Source organism: Prunus persica, chromosome G5 (genome assembly GCF_000346465.2).
Source record: "Prunus persica cultivar Lovell chromosome G5, Prunus_persica_NCBIv2, whole genome shotgun sequence".
Lineage (NCBI taxonomy): Eukaryota > Viridiplantae > Streptophyta > Magnoliopsida > Rosales > Rosaceae > Prunus > Prunus persica.
In genome coordinates this window covers 15,534,554-15,558,583 of record NC_034013.1, presented here as the reverse complement: position 1 = coordinate 15,558,583, position 24,030 = coordinate 15,534,554, and the positions used below count along the sequence as shown (strand labels likewise).

Sequence of the window (24,030 nt, the reverse complement as noted above, 5' to 3'; positions counted from 1 at the left end):
GAGCAAAACTTAACTCCTAACAAAAACTAAAAGAGATGAAATCAAGTATCTTGATTTTTTTCTATTATTTAAAAGAACAAAAAACTAGTTTATCCTGGTCTAAACCTAGCTAGCAGAATTTAATTCCTTATGCAAAACCCTAGGAGGATTTTCATACAAAACGTAAACAAATTGAAACACCAACAATAAGTGAGTGGCTTCAATTAGACCTAGTCACTTAAAATGGTCTAGACTTTTGTTTGTATGTGGGTATTTGATTATGATTATTAATAGAACATAATTGTTTTCTTCCCTCAATGCATGGAAATAAGAGAAGATGCTTCTTTTAATTAAGTCCTACACGTGCAACTGTTTTTCAACTCTTCCTTCTAACCTCCTCTTTTCATATCCATATTACCATGCATCTAGTAAAACTTCACAACATATCCATATCTCTGATCATTTAAAATTGTGGACATACTTATTGTGTATTTGGTGAGAGACATGAATTTTGGACTGTAGTTGAAAGGGAGAGGATGTAAACTGCATCCATTACATCTTTATGAAAATGAACCTAGATTTAAGAAGTCCTAATTTATTTGATGTTCAGTTCTACTATTAAACTCTCAATTATGAGCAAATGACCCATTAGTTTAGTGGTTTGAAATAATTGCTCCATCAGGCAAGGTTCTAGGTTCGAATCCTAGCATCCGTATTATGTGTGTGAGCTTAATGTATTATCGCCCCTCTCAATAAGAAAGATCCTTAAAAAAAAAAAAAAAAAACTCTCAATCATGTGAGATCAGAACATGTAACAATATTCAAGTTAGAAAACCAAGCAATGCCAAACATAATGAAATGGGTAAATGTTTTTAGTAGGTTGTAGATATTATCCGTCGAGAAGTCTCTTCACTAAATCTTGAATCTCTTGATTATATGCAAAGACGTCGATTACTTATTCATAGATCTCTTCAATTTATTAGCTAATTAACGTTGGAACTAAAGTAAAATTCATCTCATCATCCTCACGGTTGATCAAAGATAATAAGAATCTCTCAAGATTTCCATTATTTGTATACAGTTTAGATATATATATATATATATAGTACTCTATTGTTGTAAATATACAGGTTTTAACAATAAGTCCATTTTAGCATGATATACTATATTGTTAATTATGACATCATGAATTACGATAGTTCTGAGATGGTATTGTCGGTTGACGTATGTATGTACAATTAGCAAATTAAGGTTTATATATAATATGTGTGTTCACTTGCCAATTAGCATATAGATATATATGTAGAATGTGCTTCGCTAATCACACGTACTAATTTACTAATTGTTAATTAATTATATCGTTAAAAGCATCTGGTCGGTAAGTTAATCAGTTAACTTGGACAGTTAAAGCTGATCATTTAGCTAGCCTTAAACACATACATAATTTAATAGCTCATCTCACCGACCTAATTGGAGAGTGAGACTTTGATGAATTAATATAATGTATTATCTAAGTGAATTAAATAATACGTGCATGAAAAAGTACATCAACATGAAGCTCGCTTGCAGATAAATGTGTTTAAATTATGTTAATAATAATATAATAATATGAGATTGTACAGAGTCCAGACTACAAAGCATATGCTGAGAGAGAGAGAGAGAGAGAGAGAGAGAGAGAGAGAGAGAGAGAGAGTAAGTGTATCGTTATATATCTTTCTTGGAGTCTCAAAAACTGAACTCTTTCTAAGCTCAATCTGAAAAAACCAGCCCATTGGAATCGCAGTCCTCGCTGTCCATTGGATCTCAAGGTCATGTGCCTGCGAGATGCACGCTGAGCCCCCTGGCCCCCTCTTCACTGGTTTAAATTCCCACCAAGCATATATTATAAAACTTCTACCTAAACTTTAATCATTTAATCAAGCAGCTGCATCGATCATTGCTGTTTGCTTCTTTCTGTCTTGATATTTATATATTCCCTTTTTGTCATATCTTTATTTAGATACTTCAGGAGTTTTGTTTGGTGGACAAACATGGATGCCGTTAAATTTGCTTAGTTTTACATCTAATTAAGTTCAACTCATGTGAAAAAGTTGATTTTTAATTTGCATTTTAGTGAGTTTCGGAGGAGTTTCAAAGTTTGACTCTCATCTTTCTTTCTTAACGTTGGTCTCCAACTCTCATTTCATTGATAGTTCGACTTTGTGTACCCCTTAATTCTTAAGCCTCGTTAAACAAAACACACTACTAGAAAAAGGGACGGCAAATTAACAGTAGACATTTACCTAGTCAACACCCTTTGATCATAGGTAGTCTGTGACTAACATGAATACAGGCCACAAGTGTATCGGTAGCATATAACGAGGTTTTCTATAGTAATCAAAAGGCATTACTTGGAGTTTTCCATTTCACAAATTAAAAGGGGGTTATGATCATTAATTTGGAGTTGTAGTTAATTAACTAATTTATGCAAAATGTAATTAACTACTAGTTCCTCAAATGAACTCCATTTGGAAACTATTCTGTAATCTTCTAGAGTAAAAAATTGTACAAGCAGAAATAATGCCTCTGCCTATATACTATACTGCAAGCAGAAATAATGTTGAATAAATCGTTGGTCAAACAGACCCAGCAGGAACCAATTTTTGTGACATGATACGTTTCATTAATTTAGAGAATTTTTTTTTTTTCAGTGCACAAGGATCAGGACCATCCATGTTGATGGCCAATAAGATCAAAGTCTTCCCAAGTTTCATATATATTTTATATTTATACACAATAAATAATAAATCTATTTATTTTACAATTTTTTTTTATGTATACTTAATTGGACTGGATCATGACAAGCACGTGCTCTGGAAAATCATGTTCATCTTGTATATATAAATATATAATATTCAAAAATTACTATGAATTAGCTAGATCTTTATTCTCTCATCAAATTGTATTATTTGTTTGGTTATGGATGTACTATATATATGAATATATAATTAAATTAAGATTCCACAGCAAGTGACTAGAACAGCATGTCATCATCAGCGAGATCATCAAAAATCATTAGATACTATATTATACAACAAAATTGATTTCATATATATGGTTACAACACAGTAATTGTTGCATGAACAAGTTTGTTTTTGCAAAGAAATGAAATTATACCAATATTAGAAGAAAAAAGAAGAAAGAGAGATCAATTCAATAACTAGAAACTTGAAACTCGAGGGCTCGTTTGGTGCTTAAAATTAGATTGAATAAGATAACTCTCTATATCAACAACTTATAAGTTATTTATCTTAGTTCCTGTAAAATGTCATCCAATTTAATTTTACAGCAAACGAACCCTGAAATTGTAGCATGAACATAATTAGTCGCTTAACTTGGCATATTTTTGCATCTAGGAGATCAGTGGCCTCAGTGCACAGTGTGATCTCACCACAAATTTTTATTATAAAATATGACTACATATAACATTAACATATAAAAACTGATCATTGAATCACAATGCGCCCAGGAGCCGAGTCGGTGTAACTCTTGGGTTTCAGTGATGACACGTGGCGATATGTCATCTGCCTGGAGCAAGAACATGGTGTGTTCATCACTTTGACTGGTCAACACGTGGACCCTTCCTCACGTAGCCCTACTTTTGGCAGTTCCTCAATCACACTCACACACACCGTAAAAACTGATCCCATCCAAACACATTCTGTGAGATATATTTATATATATGTTTTGTTTTCTTTCTCTACATTTTCTATTTTTCACATACTGAGAAAAAAAAAAAAAACTTGGGATTGGATGTAGATTGGATTAATTTCGTGCACCTCTAGCTCTCTCTCTTGAGTAGAGTCTTTTGATTGACCTCTCACACACGAAGAGGCAGAGAGTTCACATTCACTTGAGAGATCCAAAGCCCAATTTGGAAATTATTTTGGAAAACACAAGATGCAAGGACATTATGGCGTATCTCTAGCAACTTGATGAGTTGATATATTCTCTCTCTCTCTCTCTCTCTCTCTCTCTCTCTCTCTTCAAAACCCTATATAAATACAGACTTAACCCACCCCCTTCTCTCATGCAATTGTCTTCAACATTACCCAACATCCCACAACTCTGTTTTTCTACTGCACCTAACCCATCTCTCTCTCTCTCTCTCTCTCTTTCTCTCTCACATGTTCAGTTTCAAAGCACCAAGGACTTAGCTCCATAACTTGTCTTCACGATTTTCTCTCTTTCCACGCTGGCTGAAGTTGAATATCCACCTTTTGATTCTTGCTGATATTCATGCACTTAAAAGCCCGGACACTTATAAATTCCTTCTCATTTTTCCCTAACTTTCTTGCTCTTTGAGTATTTTAGACTCCATTTACATCTTATACTTAAGAACATGTCCAGCCGAAGGTCAAGATCTAGGCAATCAGGTGGTGCAAGAATCTCGGACGATCAGATTAATGATCTCGTTTCGAAATTGCAACAACTTCTTCCCGAGATTCGTAACAGTAGACGTTCTGACAAGGTACATATATCTATCTCGTTTCCTCTTAAGTTTGGCTTCTCTTTCATATGAGATCTCTATCAAAAGAGGGAAAACAGACTTAATCTAATTAAACAATTCAGAATTAAGTGGTTTCTTTCCATATAAAGAAAAGCAAAAAGGTTAAGCAAATAATGATGCTAATGAGTCAAGTAGTTTGTAATTGAATGCAGCCGCTACAATATTTTACTATTTTGATCAAGAAAAGAGAGAGAGAGAGAGAGTAGAGATTGATTTGATTGCGGGGCGCATTTTCATATAGTTGTTCCATCTATTTCTCTCTTGATTGATTTAATTCCATATATATATATATATATATTTCAAGTAATAAAAATGAAATATTATATATATGGACCCAGGTTTCAGCAGCCACGGTGCTACAGGAAACGTGCAACTATATAAGAAGCTTGCACAGGGAAGTGGATGATCTAAGCGAGAGGCTGTCTGAGCTTTTGGCAACAACTGACAGTGCCCAAGCTGCTGTGATCAGGAGCTTACTTTCGCAATAGAAGGAGGGATGGCTATCATTAATTACTTTAATTAATAGAGTATCATCACTTAATTATGTAATAGGGGCATCGATCGATCGTTCTTTTTCGTCTCTGATCTATTCTCTCTATGTTTTTCTAGGGTTCTTGTTCAGTAGATTAAAATTATGACGGTCTATAGAAGATCCTTTTGCAAAGCTGTGTACTACTTACTGGGTTAATTAAGGAGTTGATATAATAAAAGGACTCGATCAGTTCTTGCAACCATTTGAGCCTCTGATCATATCTTGTCCATATGTTACTAGCTTTGTGTGACTATCAAATTAATAGAAACCCTAATTCAGTTTGGATATTTTCTAAACCCTAATTGGAAAGTATAAGAAAGAAAAAAACGTTTTAACATTGTGAGAAAAGTTTGGCTCCTTAAGACGAAAGAAAAGTACTTCTCTTTAATTTTAAGAAACCAAGCTGTGCTCATACAGTATTGTAGTTGGCTTGTTTAATTAATTCGAGCATGGGTGCAACTTCTGGCTTCTGTGTATATATATATATATATATATATCCATCCATCATCAAAACAAGCATCAAAAGCTGCAAGAGATAAGCAAAGCAACATTGACTTTTTTCTTTCCAGTCGTCCCGACTAAAGAATATTGGCAATTCTTGCGTGAAGAGCGTTCCACATCCAATCTCTAGACAAGAAATTGTGTTGCAGACTCATGGATAATTAATGACGTGACCGAAACGTATGCGCAGGGCTTGGGGGTTGTGATGACAATGACATTTGTTAATTCTTTAATTTTTTATGTTATCCCATTTGAGTAAATCAATATTTTACTACATCATATATAATATACACACGGAGTTTCAATTGCGGAATTTATAAATAAATTCTATATATATGGGGGAAAGGGCAAACCTTTTTGACCTATAATATTAACAAAATTTCTCAAATATTATTTGTTATAATTAATATGCTCCCATGCATTTTTCTTATTATTTGTAATAGTTGAATATTGACCATGCAAGAATCAATAAGGAAAGTTAGTACTACACTTTATATATATATATATATATATATATCAAATAACTGAAAAATCGTTTTCAGTTATTTGATTATAATATAATGTTAATTTCGTTAATACATTTCAAAGTTTCATTTTCATATTGACCCAAAAATAGAAGGCAAACCTTGGGCCTCTGGCTTATTGTTGGTCCATGCATTTGTCTTTCCTTATTTGTACTAGAGTTAATTTCTTGGGCTAGACACAAACAGAAGGAAAAAAAAAAACCTAGCTTTTGAGAGGAGGTCATTTCACCTTACCAAGAGGAAGGAGGTCACGACCCCTCCCCTTCTCCCCTGTTTCTCAACCCTGTTTTGAGTATCTTTCAAGGTTCCTCTCGTACGTAGCATTTGGCTTCACCCATTTTGCTGGGTCTGAAGCTCTCGCATTCTTGAGAGTTGGTGCCTCGATCGAGTTTTCTTGCTTGTATCTAAGGCTTCATGCCTCCAATCTTGCTAGTTTCCCCATATCTCCACCATTCCAATCCTCTCAATGTTTTCCCTTGACTGTCCTTCAATTGGTTGTTGTTTTCTTCTAGGTGTATCGGTGATTTCAAATCTAGTGGCAATGGGTTTTTTCGTTTGATGTTGGCTATCACTCAAACTCTCTTTCTCCCCTCTCGATCTGGCTTCATCTCTTGGTTGCAACAACTAATCCGAAAAGCGATTTCTCGCGAACATCTTGGAAGATGTGTAGAGCTACGGCTCAGGTGCTTGCACGACCTTCTTTCTTCTTGTTTCATGGTTCTGGTTCTTCGGGCTTTGTGATGTTTTGAGATTTTGCCAGATTATGGGGGCAGATTTGTGATTATCATGTTTTTCAGTTGTGTCTGTTGATGTTTTGTTCAATTGGGTGTTATGCTTGTTTAGTGCAACTAGTTTTGTCAAATTTAATTTTGTTTATCTAGTGCTATAATTATTTGGGATAGTCTTGTTGTCCATGTCCATGTGATATTTTAGATTAGTTCGTTCATCTGAGCTTCCTTACTAGGTTGCTATGTCTTGTTGTGTTTGTGTCCTCCTCATTTTAGATGAGGTTTCATAATGAAACATCATCATTCGACCAATTTTATTTTATTTATTTTTTATAAGGCTTAATGAGGCGTCTATATGTTCATTGGTTGCAGGTTTCTTAAGAACTATTCGATTTAATTTTCACAATGATCTTTTTGTTATAATCGGGTTGGAAAAAACCCATCACAAAAATTATAACTGGAAGTGCTAATCACACTTACTTATTCAATTCGTTTATAGTCTGCATTATCTTTACTCTATGAATCTCCATTAGATATCTCTCTCTCTTGTTGTTAGTCATGAGACCTCTCGCTTTCTCTTTAGGAAAATCCTAAAAACTCACAACCTCACTCTTCTCTCATTCGCCTTCAACCCACTAGCGGACCCAACATTTTATCCATGTGGGGCCTTGGTTAATGACTTTGGGCTGCATATAGTTGAGCTAAATATATATTTTTTAAAGTGGAGGATAAGATTTGGGCCAAAATGGGCAGAATTTGACATGTTTCCCTCTTTTTGGCTAAGTTATGTAAGGATTTTTCTTTCTTCTCTTGAGATACATAGGCGTACCACCATCAAGCCACTTAATGGTTTGGATGGAAAGATTGTGTGAGTGTGTTGCGCTTCTGACTTTCTAATCAAACAATTGATCAACTAAGCAAGGAACCTCCTCTTAGCATAGGTTCTTTCACTTCATCGAGGTCAATAATGGTTGAGCTTTGTATTACTATTTTGGATCTTTGAGATTTTTGTGATGAGTGCAACGAACGTAAATGCAAGAAACAAAATGACAATAATGTAAACGCAATAAAAATTGGAATTAAACTTGAATTTAAAGACAACTGAAGGTAAATTGCAAGAAAGTAAGCTTATACTAGAAAAACAAAGAACTTGGATAATCTAAAGTGCTTGAAAGATAAAATCCTAGACTATGAATTAAAAAGTGCATGCTAAAAAGATAGGTTTTGTGTGTTGAGTCGGAGGTATTTTCCTCTTCTTCTGAGGAGCTATTTATAGAGCTTTCTTCAGCTCATGGGTTTGGTCATTAAATGACCTCAACTAACTTTCATTGAAAAACCTTACCAGATTAATGCCTTCCAGAGCTCTAGGCATTTAATGAGAACTTCCCAATCACCACCAATCCATCTGGTCGGTCAGTAAAATGGCATTGGAATTGTGAAACTCTTCTCTTGATTTGAGATGCAATAAGTCTTTGGCAATTAATCATTTCGTCTTTGAAATCTGTCACTTGTTTAGAGACTTTTGCTGGACTTATGGATGTTTGGTTTGACATCTAGTGGAACATCATGATTCTCAGAGCTCTTGCCTTTCCTCGGCCTGACTTGGAGTTTGGCAACTTGGACTTTGGTTCTCAATCCAACTTGGTCTTTAGTTTCCAACCTTGAGATTGCTAAAACTGGTGCAAACCAACTAATAGCCCTTGAGTAATTATTACTCCATAAGGCCTCACTTTTCTTCACAACATAAAATACATATATTGTTGTAAATTATAAGGTGGAGCCCACATGTTGGAAGGCTTTGCCTACAAAAGGGTTCACACCCTTCCTTTGTAAATACACATATGAGAAGAGAAAACATTCAATGAAAGTTCAGTTTCTATACTTTCTCTCTATCCCAATTCTCTCTACAATTTCATCTAGATTTATAACACGTTATCAGCACGATTTCGTTCAAACAATACCAGCTGAATTTTATGATGAAACCCAGTCAGAAAAACACAACTGATACACTCTCTTTCTCTCTCCTTTCTCTCTTCCTCTGAGCAATTTTCAAGCTATTGAAAATGAGCTCTCAGATTTGCAGATCCGCTCCTAGAGCTGCCAGGTCCTTCACCCATTTAAATTCAATCCCCAAAAACCCAATTTTTCTGTACCAGACCACTCTCTCTGCTCTCTCTCTCTTGCAATCCCAGAGAAGAAGAGAGTAAAAAGCTCAGACCCCACCACAAGTCCAATATGGCCCAGCAATCCAACGACTTATGAACAGAGCGAGATCGCTTCGGTTGTGGGGCTCCTGGACGCGGCTCTGGCCATCTAGCCTCGCTTGGAACAAGCCCTTGAACTGAAAGCCAGGTCTCTGCTCTATCTCAGGCGCTTCAAGGACGTGGTTGATATGCTTCAGGATTACATTCCCAGCCTCAAAATGGCATCCGATGACTCTGCCTCCGACTCTTCCTCTCAGCCGCTTTCCAGGGAGCGAGTCAAGCTTCTCTCATCTAACTCCAACTCCTCCTCTGCCTCGCCGGATCGGGATCCTTCCTTCAGGTGTTTCTCTGTCTTCGACTTGAAAAAGAAGGTCATGGCAGGCCTATGTAAAAAATTGCGAAAAGGAAGGCAATCTTCAACCTTTTCTCCTGTCTCTCTCTTGATCAATTCATGGAAGGCACATTTGGGTCTTCCGGGGGCTCATCAAATGAGTCAGCAATGTCAAAGGTGGAGGTGGTGGAGCAAGACTACATGGGGATGTCATATGAGGCAACCTCATACCCAGCTGATGCAGAGCTTGAGCTGGGCCTGGGCCTTGGCCTGAGCCTTCGTGGTGGTGGTGCAGGGAAGCAGCCAAAGCCATGTGCATGGGGTGAGCGTGGTAGAATCTTGACTGCTAAAGTTGGGTGCTGAGTTACACTGTGTTCTCTGCTACTGACCCCAAGAGGAGTGCTAGAAAATCCCATGTTCCGCCATCATTTCGCTTTCACTGTTACAAGGCACTGGAGTATATTTAATTGAAAAGTGAGATACACAGCAAGTTGATCAGCCTAGTGGAAAGCAAAGGATTATTGCCAGGGATATGAACACCCACCGAAATAAAGGGATAAGTACTCTACCTCACTCTATTTCCTTCAATTAAATACATTATTAAAATACCTACAGAATTTAATACTCATGACCAGTGTAGATTGCAGGTGGAAAGAGGAAAAGCCAACGTGATATATCTAGCTTTCACTAATATATCAGTATAACAATATTACACTATTTGATCGTGGTGTTGATAAGAACCCACAAATAATTGCCTTTACTTTTATTTAAAAGTATGGAGCAGAATTAGTGCCCATACAAGCACGTTTACTTTATGAATTTAATATACCGCACATTTAATTTTATTTAAGGTATGGTGCGGGATTAACGTCCATACAGCAAGCAATTTAATTTATGAATTTATTTTACCGCACATTTACATTTATTTAAAGTATGGTGCGGGTTTATCGTCCATACCAGTAATTTATTTTATGGATTAATTGTGCTGTATGATGAGTTTTTACAGTATGCAGATCAGGACCAGAAGTTCCTTGATCCTCATCATACAATTACATCAGGACTTGAAGATCCTTGATGATGATATTAATATAAGAGATGTCAGTCTCTCCGGTACTATATTTGTAAACATGTGATTGGACTTGAGGGTCCTTGATCCATGACATGTAAATAAGGACCTGGGGTTCCTTAATGATGTAACAGTACCGTATTGGTTCATAATGTCGTACACATGGATGATAACTGTACTGGCAAATGTACTGTCCACATGAATAGATACGTATTCATGACTTGATGAATAGTACCAGATATATATGAATAGTGACGTATACATAAATATTAACCATTTTGGGTAAACCATCACTATTCAAAAGGGAACCTGCAGTTCCTTAAACTCATGGATGAACAATTAAATGAGATGCTAGAAGTCCCTCAAAATATGGACAATTATGTAAAGGCTTGAAGTCCAGAAATATGTACAGAAAATTGTAAAAATGTCCATACTATGAGAATATGTGATTTTGGCCTGAAGTTCAAAATCTAACAGTATTGAGAACCTAAAGTTCCAACAGTTAAATGGACAACCCTTGAGGTATTATTGCAAATTGCGGTACACCACATATTTCTTTGGCATAAGAAAATGATGAATTTAATAAAGTTCGATTATGTTGTAATCGACACCTCAAGGAAGAATATATTTTGTGAATCCTGGTTGTTAAGAATACACCGTGAAATGGATAATATCAATATAAACCTCAAATGATGAATTGAGGCTCCCCACATATTTTGTTATATCTGGGCCGGAAGCACATGGATTCAAATATATGAGAAATCCCGAACTTGAGGTTGTGGGTATATAGTAGTTAATGCTCTTCACTACTATATTGCGAAATTATCATGGCTTTTACTCAATTCATATTTCATGTCCATTTGAAAAGGGCAAATAAATTCTGAGTTTGTGTTTAGTCCAGACCAAAAGTTCCGGGCTCCCATACGTTGAAATATGAAATTTGGGAGAGTCGATGTGGTTATTTAAACCTATAAGGCACAAGGTTCCAAACCGTCATTTTGAAAAGACGTAAAAACCACAGGTGCAAGTTTAAGAATGTGCGCAATTATTATAACAGGAACATACAACAGATAGATTTTTTCCACCTGCAATGAAGGTGCAGGCCCTGTAAAATTTATAAAATTACATTATGTTCTGGAAGCCTCTGAAGGAAGAGGACGACGCCTCTTAAGCTTAGCCATGAGCCTCTCGTGGTCTCCCAAAATTCTTTCATTGGAGACCTGCAGCATGTCTAGCCTTCTCAATGTATCAACAGAGTACGAACTCACCAGTTTCAACAAGGCATTATTCTCTCCTTTAAGTTTCTCAACCTCCTGTTGAGACTCATGAAGCATTCTTTGGAGAGACGAATTTTCAGTTGTTAACCTCTCAACCTCGTTTGCTCTGGCACGCAAACGATCAGCCATGTTAGAAACAGAAGCAGCACTTTGAATGCTAACAGCCATTGAGTCATCAATAGCCTCTTCCTCAGACCTCCCTGTTAACAGCATTTCATCCATTGGAGTAATGAAATTCCTAGCTACTATGACAGCAGTAGCATCATTCATCATCACAGAATCATTAACTGTGAGATGACGATTTTGGGATACAAAGGATGGACGCCAAACTTTGGCGTCACTGTTTGTTGTGGGAGCATCATTTAAATTGAAATAATTTGGGCGAGAAGAAGAGGAAGCCATTTTAAGAAGTTTTAGAAGAAAGTCTTAGAAAAACTAAAGTTTCAGAAAATGAAGGAAGTTGAGTTGAAACGCAGTTGCTCCAATCAAGTTTTGCAAAGGCAATATCTATAGGAGGAAATATGGCTACAGTTTCCAGGATCCCAATATTATCTCAAATCCCCATATTCTCTTTTTCTTTTCCAGATTCCAAAACTTCACGCGGCCTCCATTAATGTTTGTCGGCACTTTCGGCGTTTTCAAGTATTATTTTCGTCAAAGCCGATCTTGTTTTACGGATTTCACGGAGCTACTTTTTCAAAAGTATCCCGAGAATCTCGCAATTTTCCTATGGTTAATTTGAAATTCACCGGTTCTACCTATTCATTGTATTTGTGTATAAATGTGTTACTAACAAAATTTTCTTTGCAGAAGACATCCAGTTTACTCCATACCTAGTGATGCGATATCTACTTATTTTTCTTATCAGTGAGCACTCAATATGCCCGAGAAGCAAGACTATCTCTGATCATCCATTCAGGAAGCAAGACTATCCCTGATCACGTTTCCGCTACATCAGGAAACTGTGAAGGCGATCTTATGCTCTAATCTCCGGAAGTCCTTCTAGACTAGGAGATATGAGAGCTTGTTGTCTGCTCCCACCAGCTTCCTTCCTTGATTGCTTACATTCTCTTGCAATCAATATCACATTTTTTTTGCATTTTTTTTCTTTTTATAACTCTCTGTTCATAAGAGATTTTATTTCTTTAGAATGAACATCTGAAGAATGAATCCATGAAGTAATCCTAACTATGAGGGTTATTTGTTTTGACAGAGGCAAAAGAGTTGTGATTTTTGCTTTTGCAGGATATAACTAGATCATCAAGCGGTACATTATATTTACTGGGCCGATATGAGCTTGAATGATACTTGAGAAAAGTTTCTCCCACCTAAGGATGTAAGCAATACTTGTGTTGTTTTATGCTTATATACTTATTTGATATTTTATCTTGAAAGGTAACCAAATGGGGAGATAAGTCCGTTCCAAAAGAATGGCTTGTATGTATCCATGAATTATTAACGCAAATTTTACAGATTGTAAGTTGGATACATTGATAATACACTGCACAGATTAAAGTCTCATAAGAACAGAATATGGGTATAGCAGTGATCAATATGATGCACGCCTGTTGCGTAGCAAATGATGTGGATTGAAGTCCCGAAAGGACAATCCCTTGACATGTCAATATTGATATTGTGCACGCCTAATGCGTAGCAAATCGTATGGGCTAAAGTCCCAGAAATTAATTGACATGTATGTATTAATCTGTGGCATGCCTGCAGCATGACAGATATATGGGTTCTAAATGTTCCAACTCCTTAAATAGAGATTATCCACGCCCTACTGCAAAATAACGCTCATTTGGAGGTTATAATCCACATTCTCACATCATAAAAGCCCCCTGAAGTGGCTTGGGTACCCAAAGGCAAATAAATGCTTATAATTGATGCATGCGCATGTACATGAGAATGATGAGATCATGAATTGATGAATGACAATGTTTGGTTTTGGAGTAGCTACTCAAATCATCAATGGGCTGCGTTGATTGGAACCACGTTCAATTATTAAATATCGACAATATCATTGGCCAAAATAGAATGAGGCAATTCCATTATAGATGAGAATGAATGTGAAATAACAAACCCACAGTACGAACCCCAAAAGATGTTAATACTGAAAGTTATACTTGGGTGTTCAAAATAAAAGGGAATATACCTACTTTGTATGACACAATGTTTCTGGCAGAAACAAGGAATGTTGGGTTTTCTCCATATTTACAGATTCAATTGTGCCTCCTTATTGCACATTTACGGAGACCAACATGTTATCTTTAAGGGCTATTAAATGCACAGAGCATATCACCAGTAGTGATTCCCTAAAGATGTATAAATAGCTGGGTTAAAGCTATATAATGTATCATAAAGTTTAATCCCTTTAAACAAAATCCTTGAAAGAATTGAAATTGCATGAAGCAAGTCCCTGAAGGACATGTGCCTGAAGCACAAAACCTGTACTCAATTCTAAATACGCATAAATTGCATCAATGAGTACATTGATTATAATATGTTTGCAACGTATTGAAACTCTTGAAGAGTTCAAGAAATATTTGTCTCGACTTAAAGATCGAGCATTATGCCAATGAGATTCTTGCTTATACTAAGAAAGTATTGAAGCATTTTTATGAGGAGTATCCGTTTGGCACTCTAAGGATTTTCCGGAAGTATATTGGACCGGACATTGTATTTTCCAGATAGAGCTCAACTCCATCACCATCATTTTGGGATGATGTGAGGCATATTTGATGTTATCTCAGCATAACACCATATACGGGCATATTTTTTTTTTGAGTGAACTTACAAATAGCCCAAGTGTTATTAGATATGCGGACTCTGGAATATCTATGGTCGCTTACTGGAAAAAGCTAGTCATAAAGTTTTCAGGGGGAGATATTCATCAGGGGGAGCGTGGTATTAATAAAGACCTTCATACACTGTACTCTTTTTCCTTCATCCAGGTTTTTATCCCACTGAGTTTTTCCTGGTAAGGTTTTAACGAGGCAGTGTCGCTCAAGATTGACTCACAGAAGCAGTGTCAACTATGATATTCAGAAAGATGATCAACAGAATGGCTTAAAGATATTTTGCCAAGCATCAGGGGGAGCGTGCTGTCAAGAAAGACCTTTACACATTATTGTACTCTTTTTCCTTCGTCCAGGTTTTTATCCCACTGGATTTTTCCTGGCAAGGTTTTAATGAGGCAGTGTCGCACGCGTGTCAATATACACAAAATTTTATGTTACACATGGTTATGTACTCTTTTTCCCTTCGACCAGTTTTTTTTTTGTCCTACTGGGTTTTTACTAGCAAGGTTTTTTTTACAAGACATATTCCGTATCATTTGTGGTCTCTAAGGGGGAGTGTTGTAAATTATAAGGTGGAGCCCACATATTGGAAGGCTTTTCCTACAAAAGGGTTCACACCCTTCCTTTGTAAATACACATATAAGAAGAGAAAACATTCAATGAAAATTCAGTTTCTATACTTTCTCTCTATCCCAATTCTCTCTACAATTTCATCTAGATTTATAACATATATATATATATATGTTATTTGTTACATTATGACTACTTTTAGCCACTTGGTGACTTTGAACTCCAGAGTCATTTGTTTATTATTTATTTTCTGCAGAGGGATTTGGTCTTAACTTGGAATGCAAATCCTGATTTGGACTTGGGATTTAAGTCCATACTTAGACTTTGGCTGCCATCCTGACTAGGAATGTAGACTCCGACTTGGACTTGAGATTTAAGTCCTGACTTTGACTTTGGCTGCCATCCTTGGGCTTATCAACCCCGCTTTGGGACTTCACTAACCTTGCAATAACTTATCAACCCACTGTGAACTCTTGCTCTTTTGGGTGGATTTACTTAAGCTCAAACAGGACCATATGGGGGTTAAAACATTAAAGAAACCAAGGTATGAGGAGAGAGTTTGACAAGATTTTAGGTTGAATTTTTTCTGAGCACACTTGTCATTTGCTGAGTCTGTCAGTGCTTCAACCTAACCTAAACCCACAATTACCCAAAGATCCTCATACCTTTGACTCGTTCTTTTCTCATTAGCATTTCACTGTGTTCCTCAATTGTGATGGACTCTTCATCACAAATGATCCTACTTCAATGTGTACAAAGCCCTTCAACTCTGTGACAACCTCTTTTTGCCACGTAAACATATATATAATAGATTGACTAATGTGTAACTACTAGAGGGGTGAATTTGCTGGTTTTTTGTGATTTTAGGTACCCGTTTGTACGATCTTACAAGTTTGGATATGAATATGAAATGATCCCGAAAATTCGAGGCTTATACGTAGTTGATCCTAAAAAATAATACAAAAAACTACACTCCATTGTACATAAATAGCCCATTATCTCCCAAAGCAACAGTCCAGTCCATAATGTGGCCCATTAGCATTATTGCAACACCGCAAGACAAATGTTCATTGGGTTGGGGACTTGAGTGAGGCCAGACCACTATAAAATTCCCTGCCCCATGGCTCGAAACGACGTCGTGTGGTTTTAGACGTTCGTTGACAAAAAAGAACATTACTCCAAGGAGAAAAAGAAGAAGAAATTCAGTGCCCGTCAATAACGAAGGGGGGTTTTGCAATTTCCATGCCTTAAGCTTGTGAAAGATCATCAAATTCTTCTGGTACGATCTCAACTCTCTTTAATCCCATTTTTTTCATTCTTAAATAGTTGTTTGTATTTGTTTTACAATTATTGATGCAATCACTGATTAATTAGTTCATGTGAATAAGAATCTCTTTGATTGATATGTAAATCTATTCATTTTCATTTTTCATTTATTTTTGGGTCTTTTCGCAGATTTCTGAAGTGTGTTTTGAGTTATTGGCGAGACTGAGTGAGGATGGTGTTGGTGTTGGCCTTGGGGGATTTACACATACCCCACAGGGCACCTGATCTACCTGCCAAGTTCAAGTCCATGCTTGTTCCTGGCAAGATCCAGCACATCATTTGCACTGGAAATCTTTGTATCAAAGTATGTTTCTTTTCATGTTTCTGCCCGTTCTTCATTGATTCCCCTCAGTTTTCCTTACTGGGTCTAGCTTAATTTACATTTCGAAAGAATCTTTGAGTTAGTTTTACTGTGTTTTTCTTTGTTTGGTATCCCAGAAAATAAAATCTTACATATAGGAACGGCATTCCCTATCCGGGTTCTTGTCAAACTTATGTGCATGTTGCTGTATAGACTTGTATCAAGAATAATTTCAACAAACTAATGACAATTTGATACAACTATGGGAGATGGTGCATATCCACCCATGTATTAGTTTATTCTGAATTCCATGAATTTCTACTTAGCCACCGCTTGATTGGGTAATGTCTGCATGTACCTTGTTGGAATTGCTAGATTCTTGGATAGAACATTCATTTGGTTGATTTATACAGTTGGTTGGAATTTATTCATTTGCTAGATTCTTGCACAGACTTTGGCAGATATTGCGAATATGTCATATATTTGTGTCATCCTATCTGCCTGGTCTTAGACAAATCTCAAGTTTTGTAACAGCTCATGCAACTGCTAATGATTTACCTTTAATTTTTGTAGCAGCACTACTATAGAAATATGTTTTTCAATTAACAAATTAATTTGGCTGTACATTATGCTACTTCTCAGAAATTTGTTACTAATGATTTCAGGAAGTTCATGACTACTTGAAGACCCTTTGTCCCGACTTGCATATTGCTCGAGGTGAGTATGATGAAGAGACAAGATATCCAGAGACCAAAACGCTAACTATTGGTCAGTTTAAGCTCGGGTTGTGCCATGGCCACCAGGTTTGCTTCCCCTTTATCTCTTCACATATTTCTATATGTATGGGTGAGCAAGTAAGTATGTTTTAGTATCTTAAGAATTTGGATTGACCTGTCAATAAGCAGATGATCTTGCCCTGTTTAAATAATCTACACCAAGTAATATTCTGGTTGTTTGGATCAAATACTTATGCTGGTTTACGAGTTCCTTACCCTCAGTTACTATTATAATAAGCTTATGATGTCAATTCATCATGTGCCCCATTTTTAGATTCTCCTCGTTCTACAATGCCTTCAACATAAAGCAGATTACTCTTTCTTGCACTTTTAGGCAAAAAATGAGAAGACAGTGGGAAAAAAGACTAGGAGGAATACTTTTTTTTTTTTTAGCGCATAAGAATAAATAATACTTGAAACATGTCCAGTAATTCTTGGGAAGAGACCAATAATAATTTGCATTAGTTCATCAGTTTATTTGATCTAGAAAAATTCCTTTTAAGAGCAGCAAATGAAATTTTTGCTCCTGAAAGACTTTGAGTAAATCAGTACCTCTATCCAAGAGAATGATTGCTGCTTTGTAATGAGTGTAAGTAGTTCTAAAATGCTGTTATTTGGAATGAGGTAATTAGATGTGGTACCGTAACAGTGTTTATGTTTGGCATATCTCATTCATTTTAAATTTGATGGTGACGAGAGAAATTTATCTCAAGGATTTGCTTTGTCCTTTTATCTGACCATATTTCAGGCAGTGATCATGAAATCCTAATTGGCTTTGATGTTATGTAGGTTATTCCATGGGGGGACCTAGACTCACTAGCCATGCTTCAAAGGCAGTTGGACGTAGATATCCTTGTGACAGGTCACACCCATCAGTTCACAGCCTACAAACATGAAGGAGGTGTTGTCATAAACCCAGGGTCTGCCAGCGGCGCCTTTAGCAGCATCACCTATGATGTCAACCCAAGCTTTGTCCTCATGGACATTGATGGCCTTCGTGTCGTTGTCTACGTGTATGAACTCATTGACGGGGAGGTTAAGGTTGACAAGATTGATTTCAAGAAGACAACTGCCGCTCACTCTGCTCATTGAACTCAAATTGCGTGCACTGTTTATTCAGAGACTTCGGAATTCCTCAATCTTTTCTGTTAGTGATGGATTGCCATTATCTTTGTATTTGTGTCAATGGTGAAAATTATGGCTTTATAGTGATTGACCATAGGAGTGTTATTTCATGTTGCCCTTTCCAAAGGTTTGATCAATTTATAATATGCTTGACTCTTACATATGTCGGGGACTTTTATTAGATCGTATGCCAGACCCTTTTGCAGGATGCAAAACATCCTTCAAACTTAAAAATTCATTTGCGCAATATGACTTCATTTAAAAGGAAGGAGAGAGAGAGAGAGAGAGAGAGAGAGAGAGAGTAGTGTTGCTTAACTGCTAACAGAGGACGACTTGAAACTTAACTACTTAAAGTAGAAGGGTCCCTGTATTTTTTTGTTTTCCCAAGGCCTGTTAAATCATAACCCATTTCAAGACTTGAAACTCAAATCTTATGTCTACCAAACCATCCATCGTCAAATTAAAGCATAACCCATTTCAAGATATAACTTCGCTCTTGCAAAAATGCAAACACAGAGACCAACTCCATCAAATCCATGCACGTATAATTACTACAGGCCTCGTTCACAACCTTCCAATAGCAAGCAAACTTGTTTCATCTTTTGCCTTATTTGCCCTCCCCGCCACAAATTTCACTGCCCATTTGATCGCCGACCGAGTAGACGGTCTCGATACCTACACCTGGAACACCATTATCAGAGGTTATTTGGCCGGAAATCGTCCAAAAGAAGCGCTTTTGGTTTATTCCCATGTGAGAAGAAAGGGTCTGGAGGTGGATAGTTATACCCTGCAGTTTGCTATTAAGGCATGCCGGCTTATGCCAATAGTTCTTGAAGGGAAACAGTTACATAACCACATTTTGAAACTGGGTTTTGTCTCTGAGATCATAATTCAAACTGCCCTTCTGAATATGTATGGTGTTTTTGGTGAGCTTAGATATATGCAACAAGTATTTGATGAAACGCCTCAGAGGGACTTAATTATGTGGAATTCTATTGTTGCAGCATATGCTCGGCACAATTTCCCTTATAAGGCACTTGCAGTAGCCAGTGCCATGGCCAGTGACGGTTTGAGACTAAATGGATTAAGTGTTGTTAGCTTGCTTTCTGCTTGCTCATCTTTGCAGGCCTTGAGGCAAGGGAAGGCAGTTCATGGCTATGCGATTAGAGGACACCTTCTTGATAATCATGATGTTTTTGTTTACAATGCTTTGGTTAGCATGTATTCAAAATGTGTGTTTTTATCAAATGCTAGTCGGGTATTCCAGATGATGCCTATAAGAAATGTGGTTTCTTGGACTTCTATGATCAATGGTTTTAGTGAGAACAATTATCTGAAGGAGGCATTGGCTCTGTTTGAAGAGATGGTGGCTAAGAATATAAGACCGGATGAGGTTACCATTTTTGGTGTTATTTCCATGTCCTCCAAGTTGCAAAGCTTCAAGCTCGGGGAGTGGATTGACCATTATATTGAGAGGAATGGATTTAGAACAGGGAGTATTGCCATGTCAAATGCACTGATGGACATGCATGCCAAACGTGGGAACATCAAGAAAGCTTGTCAAATTTTTGATGGGATGCCGGAGAAGTCGTTAGTGTCTTGGACTACTATAATACAAGGGCTAGCGATGCACGGCCTTGGAAGGCTAGCTCTGGCTCAGTTCTCTCAGATGCAAAACGAGGGCTTTAAGCCAGATGGGATTGTCTTCCTCAACATATTATCTGCCTGCAGCCACGCCGGTATGGTGGACGAGGGGAGAAAGTGTTTTAATTCAATGATAAATGATTTTCACATGAAACCATGGATGGAGCACTACGGTTGCATGGTTGATCTCCTATGCAGAGCTGGATTGGTAAGCGAGGCATTTGAGTTTGTTCAAAACATGCCAGATAAACCAGATACAATAATATGGCGCATGCTGCTTGGGGCATGTCAAGCCCAAGGAGAGGCTAGTCTAGCGAGTCAGATTATGAACCATTTACATGACATAGGGCCTAAAAATAGCGGAGACTATGGACTGCTGTCGAATTTGTATGCCGCCGTGGCCGAATGGGATAATGTCAAAGAGATAAGAAAGGAGATGAAAGAGAAGGGAGTCGTAAAACAAGATCCTGGTAGCAGTTCAATCGAATTGTAAATCCAATGAACGCACTATTTTGATTTCAAATTTAATAACTTTGACTTTTTTGGATGAGGTTGGTTTGTTTAGGGTTTCCGTTTTAATGTAATTTTATTAGAAAAATGAAGTTACAGAATTTGAGTAGCTAAAATCAAATTTAAGACAACCCTATTCCTACATAAATCAGTAAACCTTTTTCAAGTATGACACAGACATAACGATCAAATTTAATTAACATGTTTTATCCTTAACTTCAAAGTCACTCCTATCCATAAACCAACAGGCTTTGCAATACAAATTCGAACTGAATTAGCAAAATTTACAGACAATATAAATACTAGGCATTAGCAATCAATAGCCCCCATATGAGAGCGTTTTCCCTTATTTCTTTCTTTGCCCTTGTAATTTTTGTCTGCTTCTTCTTCAAAGATGTCAAGCTACAGAGCCTTTTCGAGTTGTGAAGTATGGCAATCAGAAAATTTCGAACCTGGGGAAGAAAATTTTCTCTACTCAAGAAAACCCGAGTTCTTGATTGAGATTTTTGCTTCCTTTACAAGGGAAGAAGATTACCCTCTAGTTCCAAGGTCTACTTTACACTTCCATAAGTTCAAGGAGCAATGTCACCTTTTAACAGAGAGCAGAACATCCTGGTCTGTGATATCCAACATGCTTACTCAGATACTGGTTCCCTATCATGTTCAGCCCTTCATGATCCACACTATTTCTACTCGTGCTCGTGAGATTGCCGGTGAGCCTGAGAACGCAAACCGAAACACCATTCCGATACTAGTGTCCCTTACAGTTGGACAAGAACCATTCTTGGAGGACCAAGACGAACCCGAAATTTCTGACCATGTGTTACAGTTGGTGCGCGCAAGAAAGTCAGCAATTGATGAGCTAGAGAAGGTGAAAGTTGAAGGCTGTGCAAAGCCTTGTGTTATATGTTTGGAAGAGATTGTAAACGGTTCTGAAGCCACTCGCATGCCTTGCTTTCATGTCTACCATGAGAGTTGCATAGTGAACTGGCTGGAGAAGAGTCACCTCTGTCCGTTGTGTCGGTTTGAGATGCCGGCCGAATTCTCATGACAAATTTATGTAATTTTTGTTTCATTGTTTTGATAGTTCTTGTGATTATAAAATCTTTGCAGAATGGTCAAGTTCTTGATGTAGAATCAAGAATGTGTATAAAAGTTTACATTGTTGAGATATATAATATTCTTTTCTTGATTTATATTTCTTCTCTTTTTTTGGGTACAAGTTGTTGGTGAAGAGTTTGGTATCAAAATTTTGCAATCTGGAGGTACCACCAGCCATCTTCTTCAGTGATGATTAATTTATGGCAAACTTTTTTGTACCAGCCAATTTGGTGCATGGTTGGTACAATTTTCCTCTTGTTGGGTTAATGACAGAATGTCCTACCTGAATATCTGACTTGGGCTTTGGCTTGATTACAAGAGAGAGGGGTTTCTCTCACACACACACTAATAAGACCAAAGATACTGATATGTAAGTGAATGCCGTTTTTTATTGGGCTAGATCTCGTTGACGACATGGGTTAAGTTAGTTTGGTTTGCATTGCAAGTGAGTTGGAAGGTGGAATGGAAGAACATAACAGAACAAAAGAAGAAAGCTTGGGGTCATTTGATAATTATTTTTTCACTACACGCCAACAGACTGTGGGGTCTATTTACAAATATGAAGAATATAAAATGTCGTGTCTACCCTACCAGCTTACTTACAACATTGAGGGTATTATAGACTTTTCATATGAACACTAACGGTAACCACATCCAACGATCCAAAAATTCAATAGCCAGAGGCCGATTCGATTGCTCGAGATGTGATCGGCGGCGAGCTTGTGAGGAAATTTTTGGGCTTTCTCAGTCGTCACTTCTCTCGAATTGGAGCTCAAACACTTTCTTCAACCCTTATCCCATTCGAACACAACCCCACCAATCTTTCTTTGGTAAGTCTTCCAATTCTCTGATTTCCCACTTCGATTATAAGCATCTTATGGCATAGAATTGGCGAGAAATTTCAAAAGATTAGATAGAAAGACTTTGATTCTTAAATATCAGGTTGGTAAAGCATTGACTTTTAGATATGGGCCTAACTTGCAATTTGAAGCAGCTGAAAACCCCCAAATTTTATTTATTTATTTATTTTCAATAGTAAAGAAACTAATTCACCCAGCGTTAGAAATGTAAGGAAAAAAGTATGTTTCTTTGTGATTAAGTTTTTGATATTTAGTGAATACATAATCGTATATGTCAATGTGGGTATTAAAATTTGTTTGATTATGAGGTTTTGCATGGTTGAATTGTAAAATATATTTGGACTTGTGGGAAGTTAGTAACTGAGTTTTTGATCTGTCAATATAGTTTGGAGGGAGTTTCTGAGGTGAACCATTCTTAAGGAATTTGGGGAAGGAATGATGAAGACATGTATTCAGAGCCATCTATTCTTTGTGCAAGTCAGGTGTGATCACATAGAGTAAAGATGTAACATTCATGGCTAATGGTAAAGCTCAATTTTTTGGCATGTAATCATATGAATGCCATTTAACCCTTTCTTTTGGCATTTACATGAATTACTTCGTAACACTGGGAACATAGGAACATGGTCAAAGGTATCAGCTCTGTTTTGTGGTTATTCTTAATATTATTTTCCAATGACTTTCAGTTGTCAGTGTAGACCTAAATTTGTTGCAAGCATCACATGCAGCATAATGTTCTATTAGTGTACTTAATGTTACCTGAACAAAGCTTGGCTTATTGAGTCAGCTGTTGTGCTTATGAACACTGACCTCATGGGTGCACAGACAGAAACTCCTTTACAAATTTATAGTTGTTTTTCATTGAATCCTTTCCCAACATTTTCGTTAATTGTCATCGCCGCATAACAAAGTTAAATCTTGGGGACAAAATTGATGGGCTATGGTTAGAAATATACTTTGGTAAAGTTTGCGTTAACTGTTATTTGAAACTGAGGTTTCAACATGTTTGCCATGATGGGGAAGGGAAATTTTGTAGAGCAATTTTCCTTTCGACCTGTAATATTTGATAGGCGTGACATTGATGTCGAAAATTTGTCTATGGTTTATCATAAAAAAAAGTTGTCTATGGGCGAAAATTTAAACTTTGGTTCTATCACTTATTCAGTTTGACGTGATAGTCAATCAGTTTTTTTATTTTCCATCTAATGTTGTGAACTTTAGGTGCAATGGCTGCTTGGATGCAGTTTGTAGCATATAAATGGTTGAAGATGCACAGGGGATGTTTAGAGGTAGCAGTCTCAGGATCACCCAATGTTACAAGCAAT

At 37.0% G+C, this 24,030-nt stretch overlaps 4 protein-coding genes and 1 long non-coding RNA gene across 5 annotated transcripts; all 5 read left to right on the top strand.

Annotated features, from left to right (window-relative positions):
* Positions 3,751-5,259, top strand: LOC18776486 (transcription factor PRE3). The gene is made up of 2 exons (XM_007210109.2): positions 3,751-4,489; positions 4,867-5,259. Exons 1-2 carry the CDS (start codon positions 4,361-4,363, stop codon positions 5,014-5,016), a joined length of 279 nt encoding a protein of 92 aa, XP_007210171.1. The 5' UTR covers positions 3,751-4,360; the 3' UTR covers positions 5,017-5,259.
* LOC18777575 (vacuolar protein sorting-associated protein 29) lies at positions 16,162-18,751 on the top strand. Its single transcript, XM_007209577.2, has 4 exons — positions 16,162-16,341; positions 16,518-16,692; positions 17,355-17,492; positions 18,255-18,751. Exons 2-4 carry the CDS (start codon positions 16,561-16,563, stop codon positions 18,555-18,557), a joined length of 573 nt encoding a protein of 190 aa, XP_007209639.1. The 5' UTR covers positions 16,162-16,341; positions 16,518-16,560; the 3' UTR covers positions 18,558-18,751.
* Positions 19,024-20,727, top strand: LOC18777038 (pentatricopeptide repeat-containing protein At1g08070, chloroplastic). The gene has a single exon (XM_007210704.2). The coding sequence runs from the start codon at positions 19,024-19,026 to the stop codon at positions 20,725-20,727; it is 1,704 nt and encodes a 567-aa protein (XP_007210766.2).
* Positions 21,139-21,795, top strand: LOC18777337 (E3 ubiquitin-protein ligase RNF6). The gene has a single exon (XM_020564782.1). It carries the CDS (start codon positions 21,139-21,141, stop codon positions 21,793-21,795), a length of 657 nt encoding a protein of 218 aa, XP_020420371.1.
* LOC109949219 lies at positions 22,504-23,571 on the top strand. The gene is made up of 2 exons (XR_002271750.1): positions 22,504-22,675; positions 23,091-23,571. It is a non-coding gene; the product is annotated as an uncharacterized LOC109949219 (long non-coding RNA).

Excerpts from the sequence above, each read along its gene's own strand:
- LOC18776486 (XM_007210109.2), top strand. The coding sequence starts at position 4,361 with ATGTCCAGCCGAAGGTCAAGATCTAGGCAATCAGGTGGTGCAAGAATC. Across the intron at positions 4,490-4,866 it reads ACAGTAGACGTTCTGACAAG|GTTTCAGCAGCCACGGTGCT; the intron begins GTACATATATCT and ends ATATGGACCCAG.
- LOC18777575 (XM_007209577.2), top strand. The coding sequence starts at position 16,561 with ATGGTGTTGGTGTTGGCCTTGGGGGATTTACACATACCCCACAGGGCA. Across the intron at positions 16,693-17,354 it reads CTGGAAATCTTTGTATCAAA|GAAGTTCATGACTACTTGAA; the intron begins GTATGTTTCTTT and ends TAATGATTTCAG. Across the intron at positions 17,493-18,254 it reads GGTTGTGCCATGGCCACCAG|GTTATTCCATGGGGGGACCT; the intron begins GTTTGCTTCCCC and ends GATGTTATGTAG.
- LOC18777038 (XM_007210704.2), top strand. The coding sequence starts at position 19,024 with ATGTCTACCAAACCATCCATCGTCAAATTAAAGCATAACCCATTTCAA.
- LOC18777337 (XM_020564782.1), top strand. The coding sequence starts at position 21,139 with ATGTCAAGCTACAGAGCCTTTTCGAGTTGTGAAGTATGGCAATCAGAA.